Source organism: Pithys albifrons, chromosome Z (assembly GCF_047495875.1).
Source record: "Pithys albifrons albifrons isolate INPA30051 chromosome Z, PitAlb_v1, whole genome shotgun sequence".
Taxonomy (NCBI): domain Eukaryota; kingdom Metazoa; phylum Chordata; class Aves; order Passeriformes; family Thamnophilidae; genus Pithys; species Pithys albifrons.
Window position 1 is genome coordinate 25,298,588 of NC_092497.1, and position 16,397 is coordinate 25,314,984.

The window sequence follows — 16,397 nt, forward strand, 5'->3', positions numbered from 1 at the left end:
AGGGGGTGAATGAAGTAGGATCCAGCTGTGCAGGGTGGGCTCAAGGTGTGTGCAGCCATGTGGACTGCACACTCCTGGCTGCTGGAAGGCAAGGAGGCCATTGGGAGTTGCAGAGGAGAACACGGAAGGTCAGCCAGGCCTTTTTTATTGGACCAAGGACAAAAAGCAGGAGACATAAGCTGTGGTGGAAGGGGCATGAGGCTTCTATAGCTCTTTGATGCTCAGACCATAACATGAAAGGTTATGATAGTTGCAGTATAGTTTAGGATATTTGGCTGTGGTAGCATCACACTGTAAAAAGGCATTATTTTGTCTAAGAAAGGGACAAACCAGCGAGCAAGGGAAAAAGCACCTTGTGAGCTCATGTTGTTGCCTGCAGGCTACAGAAGCTGTTGCACAGACAGGGAGCCCAAGCAGTAGGAGAACAGAGCAAGAGTGGGTTTGCCCTCAAAGGCAAGGAAGCTTCTTGTTTGTCTTTCTGAAATGCAGAGCATGCATTTTTCAAAAAGCATATTTCCTCTTTGGATTCAGCTCAGAGTTTTTCTTTTCTGATGCCAGAATTCTGAATTCTTGGGGTGGGAAGAAAGAAAGAGGGAGGGGAGAGGGATTTCTAATGGAAATCCTGACAGTCTGAACTGCTTTTGCTGTCTGCTTCCTGTAACCTATATGGCCAAATGCCAGCATGACATCTAATACACACTTGGCTGCTGAAAGTTCAAGCAAAGGGGACTGCTGTGTTGGAATATGCCAGGGAAGGAAAATTAAGTTCAAGTGCTAAATAACTTCAAAGAAAAAAATTAGGATTTCAATGGTTTTTTTGGATTTCATGGTCAACTCATCTCCTGCACTATCAAGCTGGGCACTTGGGAACCACTAGATACATGGCAGATTAAAATAAATAGAAGAATAATAAAAGTTTCAGGTTTTCAGTGACCAGGTCTGGCAACTGATTCTCTTGGCAAGCCTGAATCTCGTCCATCAAACAGTGCTTAGACTCTCATGCTACCCACTGGCAAAAATTTTATTGTGGCACAGGTGCACACTGAGGTCCTTTACCTTTACCAGCATAGGTGAGATGCTGAGAATTTCTTTCCACCCCTGCCCTGGTGATGTGGAAAGGAGTGCTGGTGACCCAGAGAGGCAGGGGGTTGATGGGAGGGCAGCAGGGTTCCATTGCTGTCAGATTTTCTTTTCCAGGCCTCAGAGCCAAGACAGATGCTGTTGTTTGTATATAGGATGCAAACACTATGAAAATATTTAAACTCAGCAAATGCTGTGTTTTCACTCAAACACAAGAAGAAAGATGAAAGGAGCTCTTTCAAGACAGGGGGCTAACTTTAGTCTTTATTGGTCCTGGTGTGGTGGAGGGGAAATCTGTCACTTTGAGTTTTGCTTCCTTCCCCAGTACAGATGCCCTGCACTCTGCTGCTGTACAACTCATGAAGCTACATGGAATTCCCCCCTTCTTGCATCTCCCTTTGCCTTTTCCTGCTTGCTTAGCCTTAGTTCCTCTGCAGTTCCTCACCCCCACCCCTGCACCCTTGAGGTTTTGCTTGTACTGTGGAATCAGTGTTGAGGAAAAGTAATGCCATGAAAAAGATGACCTGCATCCCTTTTACCTCTGCTTAAGCCAAGGCAGGTTGTTGCTTTGGCTTCCCTTATTAAGCTGTGGTCAATTTTCATTCTATTTCTGCTAATTCAGCAGGATTAATGGACGGTTTGAAGCGCATGGCCCTCACTAGTTTAACAGCAATGAAAAAGGTTATGGTGAATGATGTGAAGTGTACTGACTCTTCTGTTTCTTTCATGGATAGAGGAATTGATATGGCCTAATACTTCCTTCTCTGACTTGTGAACCTCGCAAATTTACCATCCACAACCGAATTTCTCATTTAGCATCTTCGAGAAGGCCTTTTATTAGGTTGTCCTGGATTAAAAACACTCAATGCTTTATCGGCTTTTAAGGTAAAATGTGAGAGGTGGCTGTGCATGAGCAGTGGCCCTATGAGTGGAAAGTATTTACCTCTACATTGCTAAAATCTTGTAAGCATTAGGCTTTTCTCCCATAAGATGCTTTATCTTGTCTTAATTGCTGGGTTGACATCCAGCACATGGGAGCTCCCATAGTGCAGTGACCTTCCATGGCTGACAGCCAGCCAATGTGGGAAAAGAAACGTGAGAGTAGGGATCTTATCCTCTTCCTCAGCTTGGTGATGGTAGGGGTTAGGGAACTGCATACTCTTATATCACACTAAGACAATTTTAAAAGGGAAAAAAAATCTGTGCAGCTTTTGAGCCATCACCTGGTCATAGTTTTAAGCTACTAATTCTCCTACCTTAGCTTAGGGTATCCCAGATATACTGAAATCTATATATGGGAGCAGGTTATCTGCAGTGACTGCAGGTATGAAGGTGTGAACCTTGCCTCAACGCACTGCCTGCTGGCAACCCTCCTCCACCTCAACAGCCATGCTTCCAGCTTATCCCAAATCACCTCTGCTTGTGTGAACCTTCACTAATTGTGGTGTCCAGGTAGGTTTTTTTAAGGCATTGATCTTCTTAAGGTTATGAAGTTTTTTTGGTTTGTTGTGCAGCATTTCCAGGGGGGCCAGAGGCCATCTCCAGGGCACTAGGGCATGCAGAGGCTCCCCTTTCTTCTGGGGCAAAGACTTCCTTGTCTCTGGTCAGCTGCATGTATCTGTGGGTCTGGCAGCCATCCAAGGGGATGGAGAGCAACTGCAGGAGCAGGTCTGGGGCCCTGTGCTGTGGGTGCTGCAACAGTGCTCCTTGGGCATCTCAGCACTACCCTCGTGCACTTCCTATTGCCAGTGTGGAGTGCTGGAACCACCGTGTCAGCTGGGCCTGCCCCACCTCGTCAGCTCTCATCTGGTGATTGCAGCGGTATTTGTGAATCATTTCGCAGGCTGAAGGTCTGTTGTGCAGCTGCTGAGCTGGAGGCCGTCACTTTGCTTGTCTGTCAGTGCGTGAAGCGATCAAAAGTGCACCAGTGGTGACCTAGTGGTATCCCTGCTGGGTTTTCAGATAAAGTTTGTGTATTTGGAAGCCTCCTTGGCTTCAGCTAGAGCAGTACATTTGTAGAAATATTTAACACATGAAATTGTTTGGGTAGTGTATTGATATGTGGAAATACGAGCAATAAAGGCAGGGGTGCTTGCTGTTGCAGTGTCCCTGGGCTGATCCTTAATCTTCTGGGTTGCACAGAAGATGAAAACAATCAGGATCACTTCCCCTGGGGTTGTGGCCCACCTGCACTGCACTGCAAGTCTTGTCCCTCCCTGCCTTTACCCTTTTTCTCTTCCTCCTTTGAAATATTGTTGCTCGGTTGTGCTGCTCCATGGGAGCCTGTTGCAGTGCCACCTCGTTGATCACAGCTGTTTAATTTCCTGTTTCTTCAACAATATTTAAAAAGCTTTTATACTATTTTGCTAGGAAATGAGTAGATAGTTTGAGGCTTTGCAATGGAAATTGGCTTTGTTAGTATATGCTCTTGTTTAGTATGGCAGAACAGCAGCTGCGCAGGAGACTGTCAAAACTAAATAGCATGCCTTCGCTTAGCTAAACAAGCATCTGCCTAACTCCTGCCTCAAGGTTTGCTTCCAAGGATGGAATGGAAAAGCTTTCACTCAGCTCTGACCCCAGCATATAATGTGGCATACAAATGCCCACAACAATAGACTGGTCTGTTGGTTTCCCCAAGGTTGACCTGGCAGTACCACGGCAGTGTATAAAAACCAAGAGAAGCAATTGCTTGATGCAGCTGCAGGCCCTTAAAAAGGTGGAAAGTTCTTTGTCCACAAATACAAAAGGACTCGTATAGGAAAAGCATTACTTAACTGTCTTCTGAAACACTGTTGCACAGCGATGCATTCTACTGTATTGATACTCGGTGTCCTGTAATGTTTTGCTTTGGTGTCTTAGGAGAAAGGACTTGCTTTTACATTATTTGAGTATAGAAGGCCTGGTGGTTTAATAGGCTGTTGTAATCAGGAAACATATTTAAACTAATAGTAACATTAAAGTCTAAATCTCATAAAGGCTTCTTTTGGAAAGCAAGTAATTATGGCCTTATAATAAAAGGTTATGTGGCCAAATTGCCTCCAGTGAAAGATGGGAAAATGTTCTCTGCTGACAGACTTGTGTGTGTGTGGCTCGGCTTCGCGAACGAAGACTTGGGAAGGGCTGTCCCCACGTGGGTGTGCCCTTCCAGCCTGCACAGTGGATTTTTTAGGCGAGGCTCAGTGTGTGCAGAACTGGCCCCACCGTTTAAGTCCTGAGGTTCATCTGCCACGGCCGAGCGAGCTTGGACAGTGCCAGTGAAGTCCTCAGGACTAGAACCTACAGCACACGGCATTTCCCAGGAGGTCTCCCATCCAAGTACTAATCCGGGGCTGACCCTGCTTAGCTTCCGAGATCTGACGGGATCGGATGTCAGGAAGGCATTTAACTGCCTTTTTGACAGACTTACACCCAAGAGATACAGATGAGGTCTCTGGATAAAAAAGTCTTTTGAATAGTTTTCTGTTGTCATTCCTAGGCATCTAACAACATTGTGTGGCATTCTTTCAGACCTCAATTTTAAAGAATCCTAGGAAGGAAGGTAACAGAACTCGCAACAACTATCAAAAAGAAATATGTAATTATGAAAAATTATCATATTGATTTCTAGAAGTGGGATAGAACTAATTAAAAAGTAGGAACAACTGTATGTTTACAGCAGAAGTTGCACTCTCAGGAGCAAAGCTCTGCTCAGAGAGGAGGGTAAAATCTAGGACAGAGCAAGCCTGAGCTTTGTGAGCCTGTAGAAGAGTGCAGTGGAAAACAGTTCATAATGTTTTCAAAGTGAATTTCTTTATCTCAGCAGGGGGAAAAACAGCAAAAATTCCACAGGTGGATTGGCTGTGAATTAAATATCATTTACTGTACAGCAGCATGAAGAACTGAAAGGATTCAATGCAGAGAACTTTTCTTCAGACAGAGTACTCAATTTTTGTTCTCTGTCCCTTCTCCTGAATATTGTCTTCACTTCAAAGACAGAGGGGTAAGGGCAAAATCTGATTTAATAGAAAAAGAAATCTCTATCATTAACTTTACTGTCCTCCTGCCAGATATGTCCCCAGGCAAACTGTTGAAAGGAGATCATTGTTGCTTTATCAGATTATGCTGACATAAAATCATACAACACAAACCTAAGCTTTGTACTGGTCTGGGTAAAAAAAGCTTTAATCTTTAATCTTAATCTTTAATCTTAATTTATATCATTAAATGGCTTAGAAAGCTGCACAATACAGACTAAATACAGAATTAATATTTGAATGAGTCAAGTGTAAGAACAACTGAATGAAATTCAAGTAATCTGAGAATTACAATAATTAATCAATCCAGAGAGCAACTTTTACCAGGAATAACAATTCGTGTCCCTGAGGGATCATTACTGGGCCCAGTGCTACTTAATATCTTCATAAGTGATCTGGAAGATGGTATGAAGTTTGCCCTGACAAAATTTTCTGGTGATACCAAACTGAGTGGGGAAGTGAACACTTGGGAAGGGACACCCACCCTGCAAGAAGACCTGGATGGGCTGGAAGAGTTGGATAACAAGAACATTATGAAGCTCAACAAGGAGAAGTGTAAGGTCTTGGCCCTGGAAAAGCAAAATCCAGGAGTGCAGCAGAAGCTGGCATCTACTCATCTGAGGAGCAGCTCTATGGAAAGGAACTGGGGGTCCTGGTGGACAAAGCTCAGTGTGAGGGACCAGTGTGCTGCTGTGGTTCAGCAAGGTGACAGGATGGGTGGCATCAGGGCCATCACCAGCAGAGATGAAGAAATCTTTATCCCGCTCTACTCAGTGCTTGTCAGGCCTCACCTGGGGTGATATTTTCAGTTTTGGTCCCTGCTGTACAAAAAAGAAGTGGACAGGCTGGAGGTGGTCCATAGAAGGGCCGCAAAGACAATCAAAGGCCTAGGAAGCCTGACATGTGAGGAACAGCTGAGAACGGGGTTTGTTCAGCCTTGGGAAAGGAAGGCTTAGGGACAACCTTATCCCCTTGTTTCAGTATTTAAAGGATGGCTACAGAGAAGATGTTGGCTTTCCTTATAGAAGTCACATGCAAAAGATCAGGAGTGACAAGATGAGGTTACAAGTTACTACTGGGGAGATTCCAGTTGGACTCAAGAGGAAAATATTTCACAATGAGAACAATCAGCCATTGGACTAATCTCCCTGGGAAAGTGGTGGATTCTGTAATGTTGGACACTTTTAAGGTCCAGCTGGACAGGATGCTGGGCCATCTTGCCTACACCATGCTTTCACCAAGAATGGTTGGACCAGATGATCCTTCAGGACCCTTTTCAACCTGGTATCCTATGATTTTATTTTATACACAAATCTGTAGATTGTAGTAGAAGTTGTTCCTGTGCCTTGCTGGAACAAAGGAATGCTGGGGATAAGGCACTTGGCTCCCCTTTCCAGCCCATGGTGAGCCAGTCCTCCAGGCCATGCCCCCTACGTGTTTCATTCATTGGCAAGATACTTTGCTCTTGGCTCTGTGCAGCCCATCCAGTTCCCATCTCCATCTTCCCCCAGTGACTCTTCAGAAAACAAAACCAAGTGACCCATGCTGGTTCATGCTTTCCACAGTCAACTCAAAACCTCTTTCTCTTCCTTCCACATTTTTCTTAAGACTCTCTTGCTGCAGAAGCTGTAAAAGAAAAATGTGGTAACCGACAGGCTATGGATTTGATGCAGTTATTGTTGGGATCCCATTCAGGGCTATCACTCGTGCTCTGCACTCTATCTCTGTGTGTCTCCTTTGAAAAGCAGATTGTCAGGTATTGGAGGCAGAACTGCGAGCAGAGATTCCAGGCTCTGTGGTTAGGCAAAGAAATAACCAAAGCAAGGGAGCTGCGTGCAGATAAGCCCCAGGGATTAAACAGCAGCTACAGAAAGGCAGGGATATAGGCAATTAGGCTTAAAGTTCTGTCGTAGAGGCAAAGAGGGGTAAGGGACCTGGTCAGGTCTGCTCCATGGGCCCTGGCATGAATAATCAGCACTGAGAATTTACAGTGTTTTTTCTCTTTGTGCATTGTCTCACCACTGACTGGCCTGTAAGTGGGTTTTGCTCAGTGCAGCAGCTGTTTGAATGTGTGTTTGATCTAGATCAAGGCTACAGTGTTTTCTGTAGAAGCAGCTCATTGGCTTTTTTGTGTTGCATGAAGGGATTTGCAGTGCTCCATAGGTCAGAGGTGGAAGAGCACAGAAACTGATGAGCTATTCCCTTCGCATTTAACCATTGTGCCTATGTAAAAGCAGAACATGACTTTCTAAGAAGCATCACAATCGCTCCTGCCTCTGCTGCCCCTGCTGTGTCTTACTTTGTCCTTTCCACATGGTATTTTTTTCCCTTCTCGCCCTTCTGCATCCATGTTTCCAGGAGTGGAGAGATGGTTCTTTTTCAGGGGTTTCTGGTTGCAGGTAGTTGAACAGTTAAATGGTTTGGATTTTTGACTTCTAATTTAGTCAATGGTTTGCTCTGTTGGTGGGTAGTAAAACATAACCTGTCTGTTTTGTTCAAGCTGTAGGAGTCACTGAGGTGAGCTCTGCAGCCTGTGACTGTCTCTTCTGTAGTTACCGTGAAGCAGGAGGCAAAGCTTCTGATTAACTGAACATTCCTTTCTGGGCACATCAGGAGAGTCAGGAAGGGACCCTGTATAGATCAGCCATAGCTCTGGGTATTTGAGCTTTGAGCTGGGTATGTGATGTGGAGTCTGTGCCTCTTCATTTGCCATTAGCATGAAATCAAAGGAGTGTGTTGCTGTTGTGGGTATGTTGAATTGGCTTAATGAAATCATCTTTATTCATTTTTCCTGGCAAGTGAGAACCAGTTTTTAATGAAATAAGAAATTATGATAAATACTAGTGATAGTGCTAAGAGGCACATGAGCTTTCTGTCTGCCCTGAAAGGGAGTAGTAGAAAGGAGTTTTGGTAGTGAACATATTTTTTTTCTTTTATTATGCTGGGCATTTAGAAAGGCACTTTAGTGCCATGATCTGGTTGATAAGGTGGTGCTTAGTCAGAAGCTGGACTTGACAATGTCAGGGGTTGTTTCCAACCTAAATGATTTTGTAAAATTATCGCATCTAGTCAGGATTTCTTCAGGAATTTTCTGTACTATTAAAAAAAAAGTTCTGAGTCAGTAAAGACCCAATGGCTACATTTGGCAGTAGTGCTGCAGCCTTTTGAGGGGCTGAGTTTTGCATAATGGCTTTTCTGCTTGGGGCATACATGCCATGAACCAGTAGCTTTCAGGAGTTCCTCAGTGCTCCAGATTTCGTAAAAAGTTTCTTCTTGGTCCTGTTTATGATTCAGCCGTAAGGGCAGGTTTGCTGTTAAATTTGGGCTCTGAGTTTGTGAGTGATGGAGTAGTAAACTTGTAAAACTTCCTTGCTGGCAGCAGCTGCACTGGCATTTCAGATCTGGCTTTTTAATTTGGTGGTGGTGGGTTTTACCTACTAAAGATCTTGTGACCATGAGAAAAAATGGCCACTGGCCCACACCAATATACAGTCAGAAAGATACATCGTGTGGTCATGCTGGTTGCACAGAACAGTGAACTAGTGATGAATAGAGGAGAAGGAACTGCTGGTGTTTAGTCTGAAATGGTTGGAAGGCTCAGCAGGATGAAAGCACAGCTTATCCAGGTCTGTCCAAGATAAAGCAATATTTTATTCATAATGTAGTTTGGCCAACCAGCCAGGAAATACGGCATAAAACCTGTCATTGGTTCTTAAATGTAGGCAGTGATGAAATCCCTTCACAGAAATCCATTCACTAATGGATTTTGCCTCCCCAAAGAATAATGACATTTGGTCATTCATGCCTATGGTGTCGTGTCATCATTAGAAAAATGCTGGAGGAAGGACTTTCTTTTGTGAAATGTCTGGCGTTCATAGACATTGATTTTAGACAATTGGATGATGTTCTTTGTGTTCTGTGTAAATTGCTTACTAGCTAGGACCCAGCTTGCATCTGGCTGAATTTCCTTAAACAAGCAATTAAGGAAACCTAACATACTGCAGAAAAGGCTGCCTGAATGGAAGAACAAGTCTCTACAGCTGGTTTTGGTCATAACTTAGTTTAGAGAAGACAAAAAGACTGTTTCTAGGTGCATAACTTTCTGCCCACTTCTAGAAGGTGGCAGCACTTTTACCAGCTATTTTCATCAAGATGCCAGGTCGAATAAAAGTCCTGGGACAAATGAATCAGAAATATTTATGGGATCTGGAAGGCTGTATTAATTTTCTGGATAAACTGGTCGCGTTTAAGCAAAACTGTTTTTTGTAATTTTTCCTGTGCTTCTAAAATTTTAAGGAAAACAAAAAGCAAATTTGGATACCTGTGAGTTGTCCTGATGTTTAGCTCCTTCCTACATATTTTGTTGGAGGGAGATGTGTGTTTAATTCACTGTGATTTTTTTCAGCAGGCCCCATAAGAGAGCACTGTAGCCACTAGCATATTAGGCTTTTTGATTAAGTCTCCCATCACATATCATGGGTGCAGGGACACTAAGGTGACTTTTAATTTCTCTAATGAAGCCCTTCACTGCTTCAATAGAGACTGGTCCTCATAGTGAAAACTGCAAACACAAGAGACAATCAGATGGGCAAAACATCTAGTCTGAGTTTTTCACTTCCAGACTGAGGCACAGTGTTTGGGCAGTTTAGCAAGATGGGGAGTTAAGACTTTTGCTCCTGCATCACTAGAAAAGTAAACTAGGAACTAGTTAGTGGAACTAGGCCCTTATCATATAAAATAGACCTTTCACACAATAGACCAATTTACTCCAAATGTAGTTCAAAGACTGCATGGCATTACAGCAGGGAATAATCAGTAAAGGAAGACTGAATGGATGAGGAGGAGCAGTTTTCTCCTAATCCTGCTGCTCAGGAGTGGGTAGCAACCATTACTACCTGTGCTGCATTTGGTGTTAAACTGACTGTTAAACTTCCTTCTGTTTTTATTTCCAGGGCTCTTCCTTATCTTAGGCTTGATACTTTACCCTGCAGGTTGGGGCTGCCAGAAGGCAACAAGCTATTGTGGACCTTATGCTTCTGCTTACAAACTAGGGGACTGCTCCTTGGGCTGGGCTTTCTACACAGCCATCGGTGGCACTGTTCTGACCTTCATCTGTGCAGTCTTCTCCGCACAAGCTGAAATAGCCACATCCAGTGACAAAGTGCAAGAAGAAATAGAAGAAGGAAAAAACCTTATCTGCCTCCTTTAACTCCAGTGGGGAAAAATACCAGCACCTGGATCTTTATCTGCCTTCCGTTGACTGGACAAGTAGATCCACTTACCTGTTTTTGTGATTGAGCCCCAGGCATTCCAGCACCGAACTACTGAAAGGGTCTTTCTTCCTTGCTGGGCAATGAGGATCAGAGAAAGGATCCCAAGAAACTAGAATGTAAATACTTGGGGATATTTTTAGTTTCATTCTGTGATCAGGACACAGTGGAATATATTAATCCAACTGGGGATGTGAGTAATCACATGTATATAGCAGCAATGTTTTAACTGACAAATTCTGATTGATTGGATTGCCTGACCCACCCTGGTCACTTTGAAGAATTTGAGTTTAAAATAATAAAAACCAGCACATTTTTATCTTTTCTTATGCAAAAGGGAAGCCTGTTTTAACAAGGCTTTGTTTTTCCAAGGGCTCCCCTCACTGGTATTTCTTCACCACCTCTTGGTTTGGTACCATACTTTTCATTGAGGTCCTTTTTGATACTGAACTTCCTAAAAGTACAGTGCCTTCTTGGATAGTAAGTCTATGCTGGAGAGGGCAAAGCTGACATGATGCAGCTCACACCAATCCTTTAGCATTTAGAAAGTTAAGTCCCTGCCAGCTTTCTCTGTCTTGAAACTTAAGAGCACAAGGTGTGTGCAACTTGTTACTTAGCTGGTAAATTATTTCCACTGATTAGACAGAGAAGTAGTTACGCTGGCTCTCACCTGATTCAGATAAAATTGAAGTAGCCTTTATTGAAATTTTGGAAGTCCCAAGCAGACAACAACTCTCCACAGCCTGACCTGGGTTGCAGACTCTCCTACAACTGAGGATCTCATGTTTTACTTCAGCAGTATTACTTTTTCTCTCATCAGTGAAACTTCATTCCTAGTCTACAGATCAGTCTGTCTCATGACCCAGAGGCACATGAGTCTTGAGGAAATTAAAATTTTTCAGGAAGTCTGGCCAAATTCTAGATGACTGAGAAGATTATTATTTTTTAACCTTTTCTTTTTTTAAAAAATTTTGTATTGTATGGACCCTTTTTCCAATTAAATCAGCAGAAATTACAGACTTTGCCACAAATGACATTCCTTTCACAAAGGCAGTTGGTTTTGTTACTTGTGGTGTTGCCTCACTTAGTAGAACTACTTCAGAAGACAAGTTTGAAAGACATTTTAAAAAAAAATTATTTGACTGTGCCATAGGAGCATTGGGGATAATTAATCTGATAAATAGTTCTAATTAAATAGTAGGTGAATTTCATATTCCTCTTTTTACTTTTTGGTAGTTTAACATCATCCAGTGCCAGCATTGCTTCACTGTGTAACAGGGAGCAGAGATTGTTGTCTATGCCTGATCAGTCCCTACAAGTGTACCATTAGTTATTTATAGGTACTAAAATATCAGAGAGCCAATTTCAAGACACTGCTCAAGTTCTTTGCAGCACAAGAGCTGCTCAGCAGGTGCTGACTTCATGCCCTGGGCCAGCCTCCGGGGCAGGTGCACAGCCACAGAGTGAGTGGAGGCCCCTTCCCATGCCTGCTACACACCTCAGACACCATGACACACACCGAGCAGCTCCAGCCTGCACCTGTGTGCTCCCAGAGCACCTGCAGACTCTGTGCTGGATGGATACAGAGGTGACCTGAGATGCAGTGCAATGAATAAGGTCAGCTTCTGCCCATATTAAAAATGGGTTGTTTTAATCCAGCCTCTTCTTGCATTCACCTGCTCCTGCAATCCACATCCACTATCTTCTAGTTTAAAACGAGTAATTCACTTTTCTTTTAAATACTTAACACACTGTCCACAAAAGTTACGGTCTGGGACCACTTCTGCCAACTGCCTGCACAAAGCAAGATTTTAGCAAAGCAAAATTACCAGCACAAAGTGGTGCCCGAGGATGAAAATCACAGCCCGCACCCCCTGTCCACATCTCTGTTTGTCTCCTGGGTTTTGGTCCGTACACATCCTGCATACCTGAGGGCACACACTGGGTCTGTCCCTGGTTCATTGTCCCCCACTGCAGCATCTGCTGCAGCCTGGCCCCCAGCTCAGCTCTGCCCTCACCTCGGAGGCTCTGCAGCTGGGAAGGAGGGGCTAGCAGCTGTACAAGTAGCATGTAGCTCAGCTAAAAATTCTTTAATAAGTAGTTTTACAGTTCTAGCTTTCTTGGGTGGCTGGCAGTCCAATGTCCAGGTCACCACTGCCAACAATTGTTGACACTGTATTAGGGTGACAGATGCTGCTTTGGCTTGAGCACTTGATTTGTCAGAATCGTGTCAGTTCTTCAGAAGGTATACAGAGGGCATACACCACTCTGGCTGAGACATAAACAATGAGCAACCTTCACTCACAGTACTATCTGACCTCTGCTGTGATCTACACAATGCTTAAAAAAATTTCAATTGTGCGATTTTAGTCATCTTTTTCAAGTACAAAGGAGATATTTTCAGTGGCACATTTTGCTTCTGTTTGCATTTATAACCAAGGAGAACCAACTTTTCTGCTTGTTGGTATGTTATCAGCTTGCTCTGCAACAACATAATCAACTAACTTGCAAGAATATCCATGTTCATCACAGAGCACAGATAGAAGACAGGCTGGGAAGAAATGCAGAGAAAAAATAATCAGAATTTCTTTTCTCAGGGTTCTGTTTTTCTAGCAAGTGATAAGATGGTATATATTGCAATTTTTTTTCCTGGGTGAGGTTTTCAGGTGCAGGATGCACTCAGTGAATTACACAGCTGTTTAAATTGCTCCTGAAGTTCACCTCAGCAGTAGCTTTTGAACATTCTTTGGGAAAAAAAAATTAAAAAAAGAAGAATCAGCTTAAAGCTAATTTAATGATTTCATGAAGGGGCTGCAGAGTGTAACTGCTTCTTAATGTACATGCACTGCATAGATCTAGAAGAATTTGCTGTGGATTTTTTCAAACCTGTGTGCCAATTTAATTCTCTTTGTTTTTGTGGTATTGAAGAATTCTTCAAACATCTGTGGTTTCATCGACTTCTTAAACTTGTATTCAATAAAGTGCCATAGACCTTTTTAATTGTAGCATATTTAAAAAAATTATATATACACAAACTTGTGTGAGATGTGCAATACCAAGAATGGATTTTGTGGTGGTTTTTGAGTTTTGTTTTGGGGTTTTTTTTGGTTGTTGTTTTCGTATGATTTTTTTTAACATAAATTTTTGCTTTTAAACAAGTGATTTGAAAAGGGACTTCCCAGGGAAGAAGTGGCCAGAGTTTGGTGGTGTGGATATAAAATAATGCAATAGAATCACTGATGTTGAAGATTAATACAACAGTAGTTCAGCAGCTTGAAGATTTAATGGAAATATCTTCTAGACTGATTTGAATTACTCAAATGTCATACAGACACTTCCAATGTGAAGTTGTGTCCATCTCTGGCTGAAAAGGCTCAGCAAGATTTCTTGATGTGCTTTATTTATAATGCAGCACTGCAAAAAACATTGCCACTGAGCTATTATTTCTGGGTTGTCTATATCACCTGTGTATCTATTTTACTTAATAAAATTCTGTAGATTCCGAGTTTTCAGCTAAATCATTTCCATTTTGCGTTGTTACCACCTATCAGAGTTTCTCATGTCCTAGTGGTAGAGTTCAGGCCTTCTGTGAAAGCCATGGGCACTGGTGCCTACCTGAAGGAAAGGACAGAGTCCAACAACAGCAGAGCTTGGCAGCAACACATGTATCACAGCTCCTCTTTATAGGAAAAGTGGCAGCAGCGATCCAGCTAGAGTAGTTTTTGAGCCATAGTTTATTTGTGGTACTGTTTTTCTGTCTTGGATCACCACTATGTACATTTGCTAGCATGAATGATGTAACTAATGCCTTATTTTTATCTACGTTTCAATTAAAATGTGAGTGTTCAAACTTTTAACAGGAGTCTGACTACCTATTCGAACATATTGTACAAGTTGAGCCACAGTCAGGTAGCTTTAACTGTAGATTTAACAGCCTTTAAGATCCCAGCCCAGTGATGTATTCCAGATTCCCATCTTGACTTTAACAATTATTACCACTTACTGATCAAAAGTATGTGATCTGAAATTGTAACTATGTGTTATACAGTACAGTTGCATTAAAGAGACTTTGTAATTGAATATAGGTCTGAGAAGCGTGTTTCATTTTCCAACAAAAGCACTGCAGTTCCTTTCTCGTGAAAAGGGGTAGCAGAGGTTGCAAAAACAAATACTGCTTGATCACACACAGATTTTTAATAGTGTTTGCCACAGTCTGTCTTACCTCTCACTGTGGCTTGACAAACATTAGAGAAAGGCTACAAAGCCAATCTGTGGCAGAACCAGGACTAAAGCTTTCAGTAGTTTAAAGAAAAGTCAGGATGTCACTTACTTCTTACAGTTGCTATGGTCCACTTGTACCAAATTTATATATAATTACTTTGCATGTAGTTTAATTACACTTAATTACAGTTTCTAAACTTCCAACAAGTAGCTCTTGGTTAAAACTTGCAACATTTAGAAAGCTACAGTCAAGAGAACTTAGGGGATAGGTGCCTCTCAATGCACCACTACCTTAGTCACCTTTATAAATTTCAGTTACAGCAGTTATTCTAAAAATGTAAAATAGTGCCTGAAGACATTATGATGTACTGATTTGAATAGCTAAAAATATTACCTTCCCTTTTCAGTGAAGTCAATTGAGTTGGCAATAGGGAGGACAGAGCAAGTCTGTAATTTTGTGTATTGTTACATATTTCTGTGTTCTAGTAACTTCTTCCCCAAGCTCCAGCTGGGTTTAGGAATGTGATGCAATGACAAAGTGGATGTGTATTATCAGTACCAGAGGGACAGGGATATAACCTGTTCCACGATTCACTGAAAGCTTGTTTTCAAATAGATGCCTTTTATTTGGAGTATCTACATATTGGTGAGAGTAAGAATCAATGTCCCCAACCAGCTTTAGGTATCACTAAGATGCAGTGAGATCAGGAATTTGGTCTGACCAAAGGTAAAGAAAAAAGATTCCTAATTTAATGGCACAGGCCATAGGTTGGACTCAACGATCTCAGAGGTCTTTTCCAACCTAAATGATTCTGTACTCTGACTACTTCCAATCATTCTCTTAGGCTGGACAAAAAGTATCACTGCAGTGCCCAATCCAGGATATCCACTTTTCCCTCTAAAACTTCAAAAATATATGCAAAGACAATAGCCCTGCAGTGCAAAACAGGAGCCATGCTTTGGTATGTAGACAGCGACTACAGTTCAGGCATAACACAGTTGTTTCTATTAGGCTTTAAACATGGTAAAATCTCCTTGCAGCACTGTCAGTGGCAGAGCAGCTGATGCCACAGAGGCTCCAGTGGTCAGAGGCAGCTGCTCTGTACACTGGCCTAGGCTTCAGCCAGTGTATCCTACCCAGCTCCAGCTGAACACAGCTGAGTACGGAAATGCTGGGAGCATGGCCACAGGTAACTGCACTTTAAATCAGGCTGTTTTCCAGGCCTGGCCTAGCTGTGTTCCAAGAACACTGACAATTATAAATACATCCTCAAACATTATCATCAAAAATCAGTCCCCAGCATTTCCCATCTTTCCAGCTGGAAGATCCCTTTCATGAATTGTGGTACAAAGTAAAACATGGTATTCTCAGCACTCTAAACAGAAAGTTCTCTGAATTGGTGTCTTCTTTCACCTCTAAGTGATGTAACAGCAATGTCCAGGAACACTCACTGAAGCAGGACAAAGATTTTATTTTTTATATATATATATATATATATATATATATATATATATATATATATGTATATATGTATGAATGTATATGTGTGTGTGTATATATTTCTGTGTATATATATATGTATAAAAATCAGTCATATGGCAGCATCAAGTGTACTGAGAAACAATAGAATGAATTAAAAGTGCCAGTCTTTGATGTAATCACTTTCATCCAACAAAAAACACATTTTAGATGAGCTGTATATACTTTAATTAAACAGCTGACTAATACTATTTTTTTCCTGAAAAAAATCTACAAAATGCATAAGTCATAGCTTTTTTCTTCCCCTCAGCTGTGTGTGACACAGTATCTAGT

The 16,397-nt window shown here is 42.1% G+C and overlaps 1 protein-coding gene across 2 annotated transcripts in view; it reads left to right on the top strand.

Annotated features, from left to right (window-relative positions):
* The window catches only part of LHFPL2 (LHFPL tetraspan subfamily member 2), a 122,195-nt gene extending 110,888 nt beyond the window's left edge, over positions 1–11,307 (top strand). For both annotated transcript variants that reach the window (XM_071581122.1, XM_071581123.1), the window contains one exon: positions 10,046–11,307. In XM_071581122.1, the coding sequence (XP_071437223.1) occupies positions 10,046–10,302 (257 nt within the window). In that variant the 3' untranslated portion in view covers positions 10,303–11,307. The remainder of the gene's footprint in view (positions 1–10,045) is intronic.
* Positions 11,308–16,397: the final 5,090 nt, after the last annotated feature.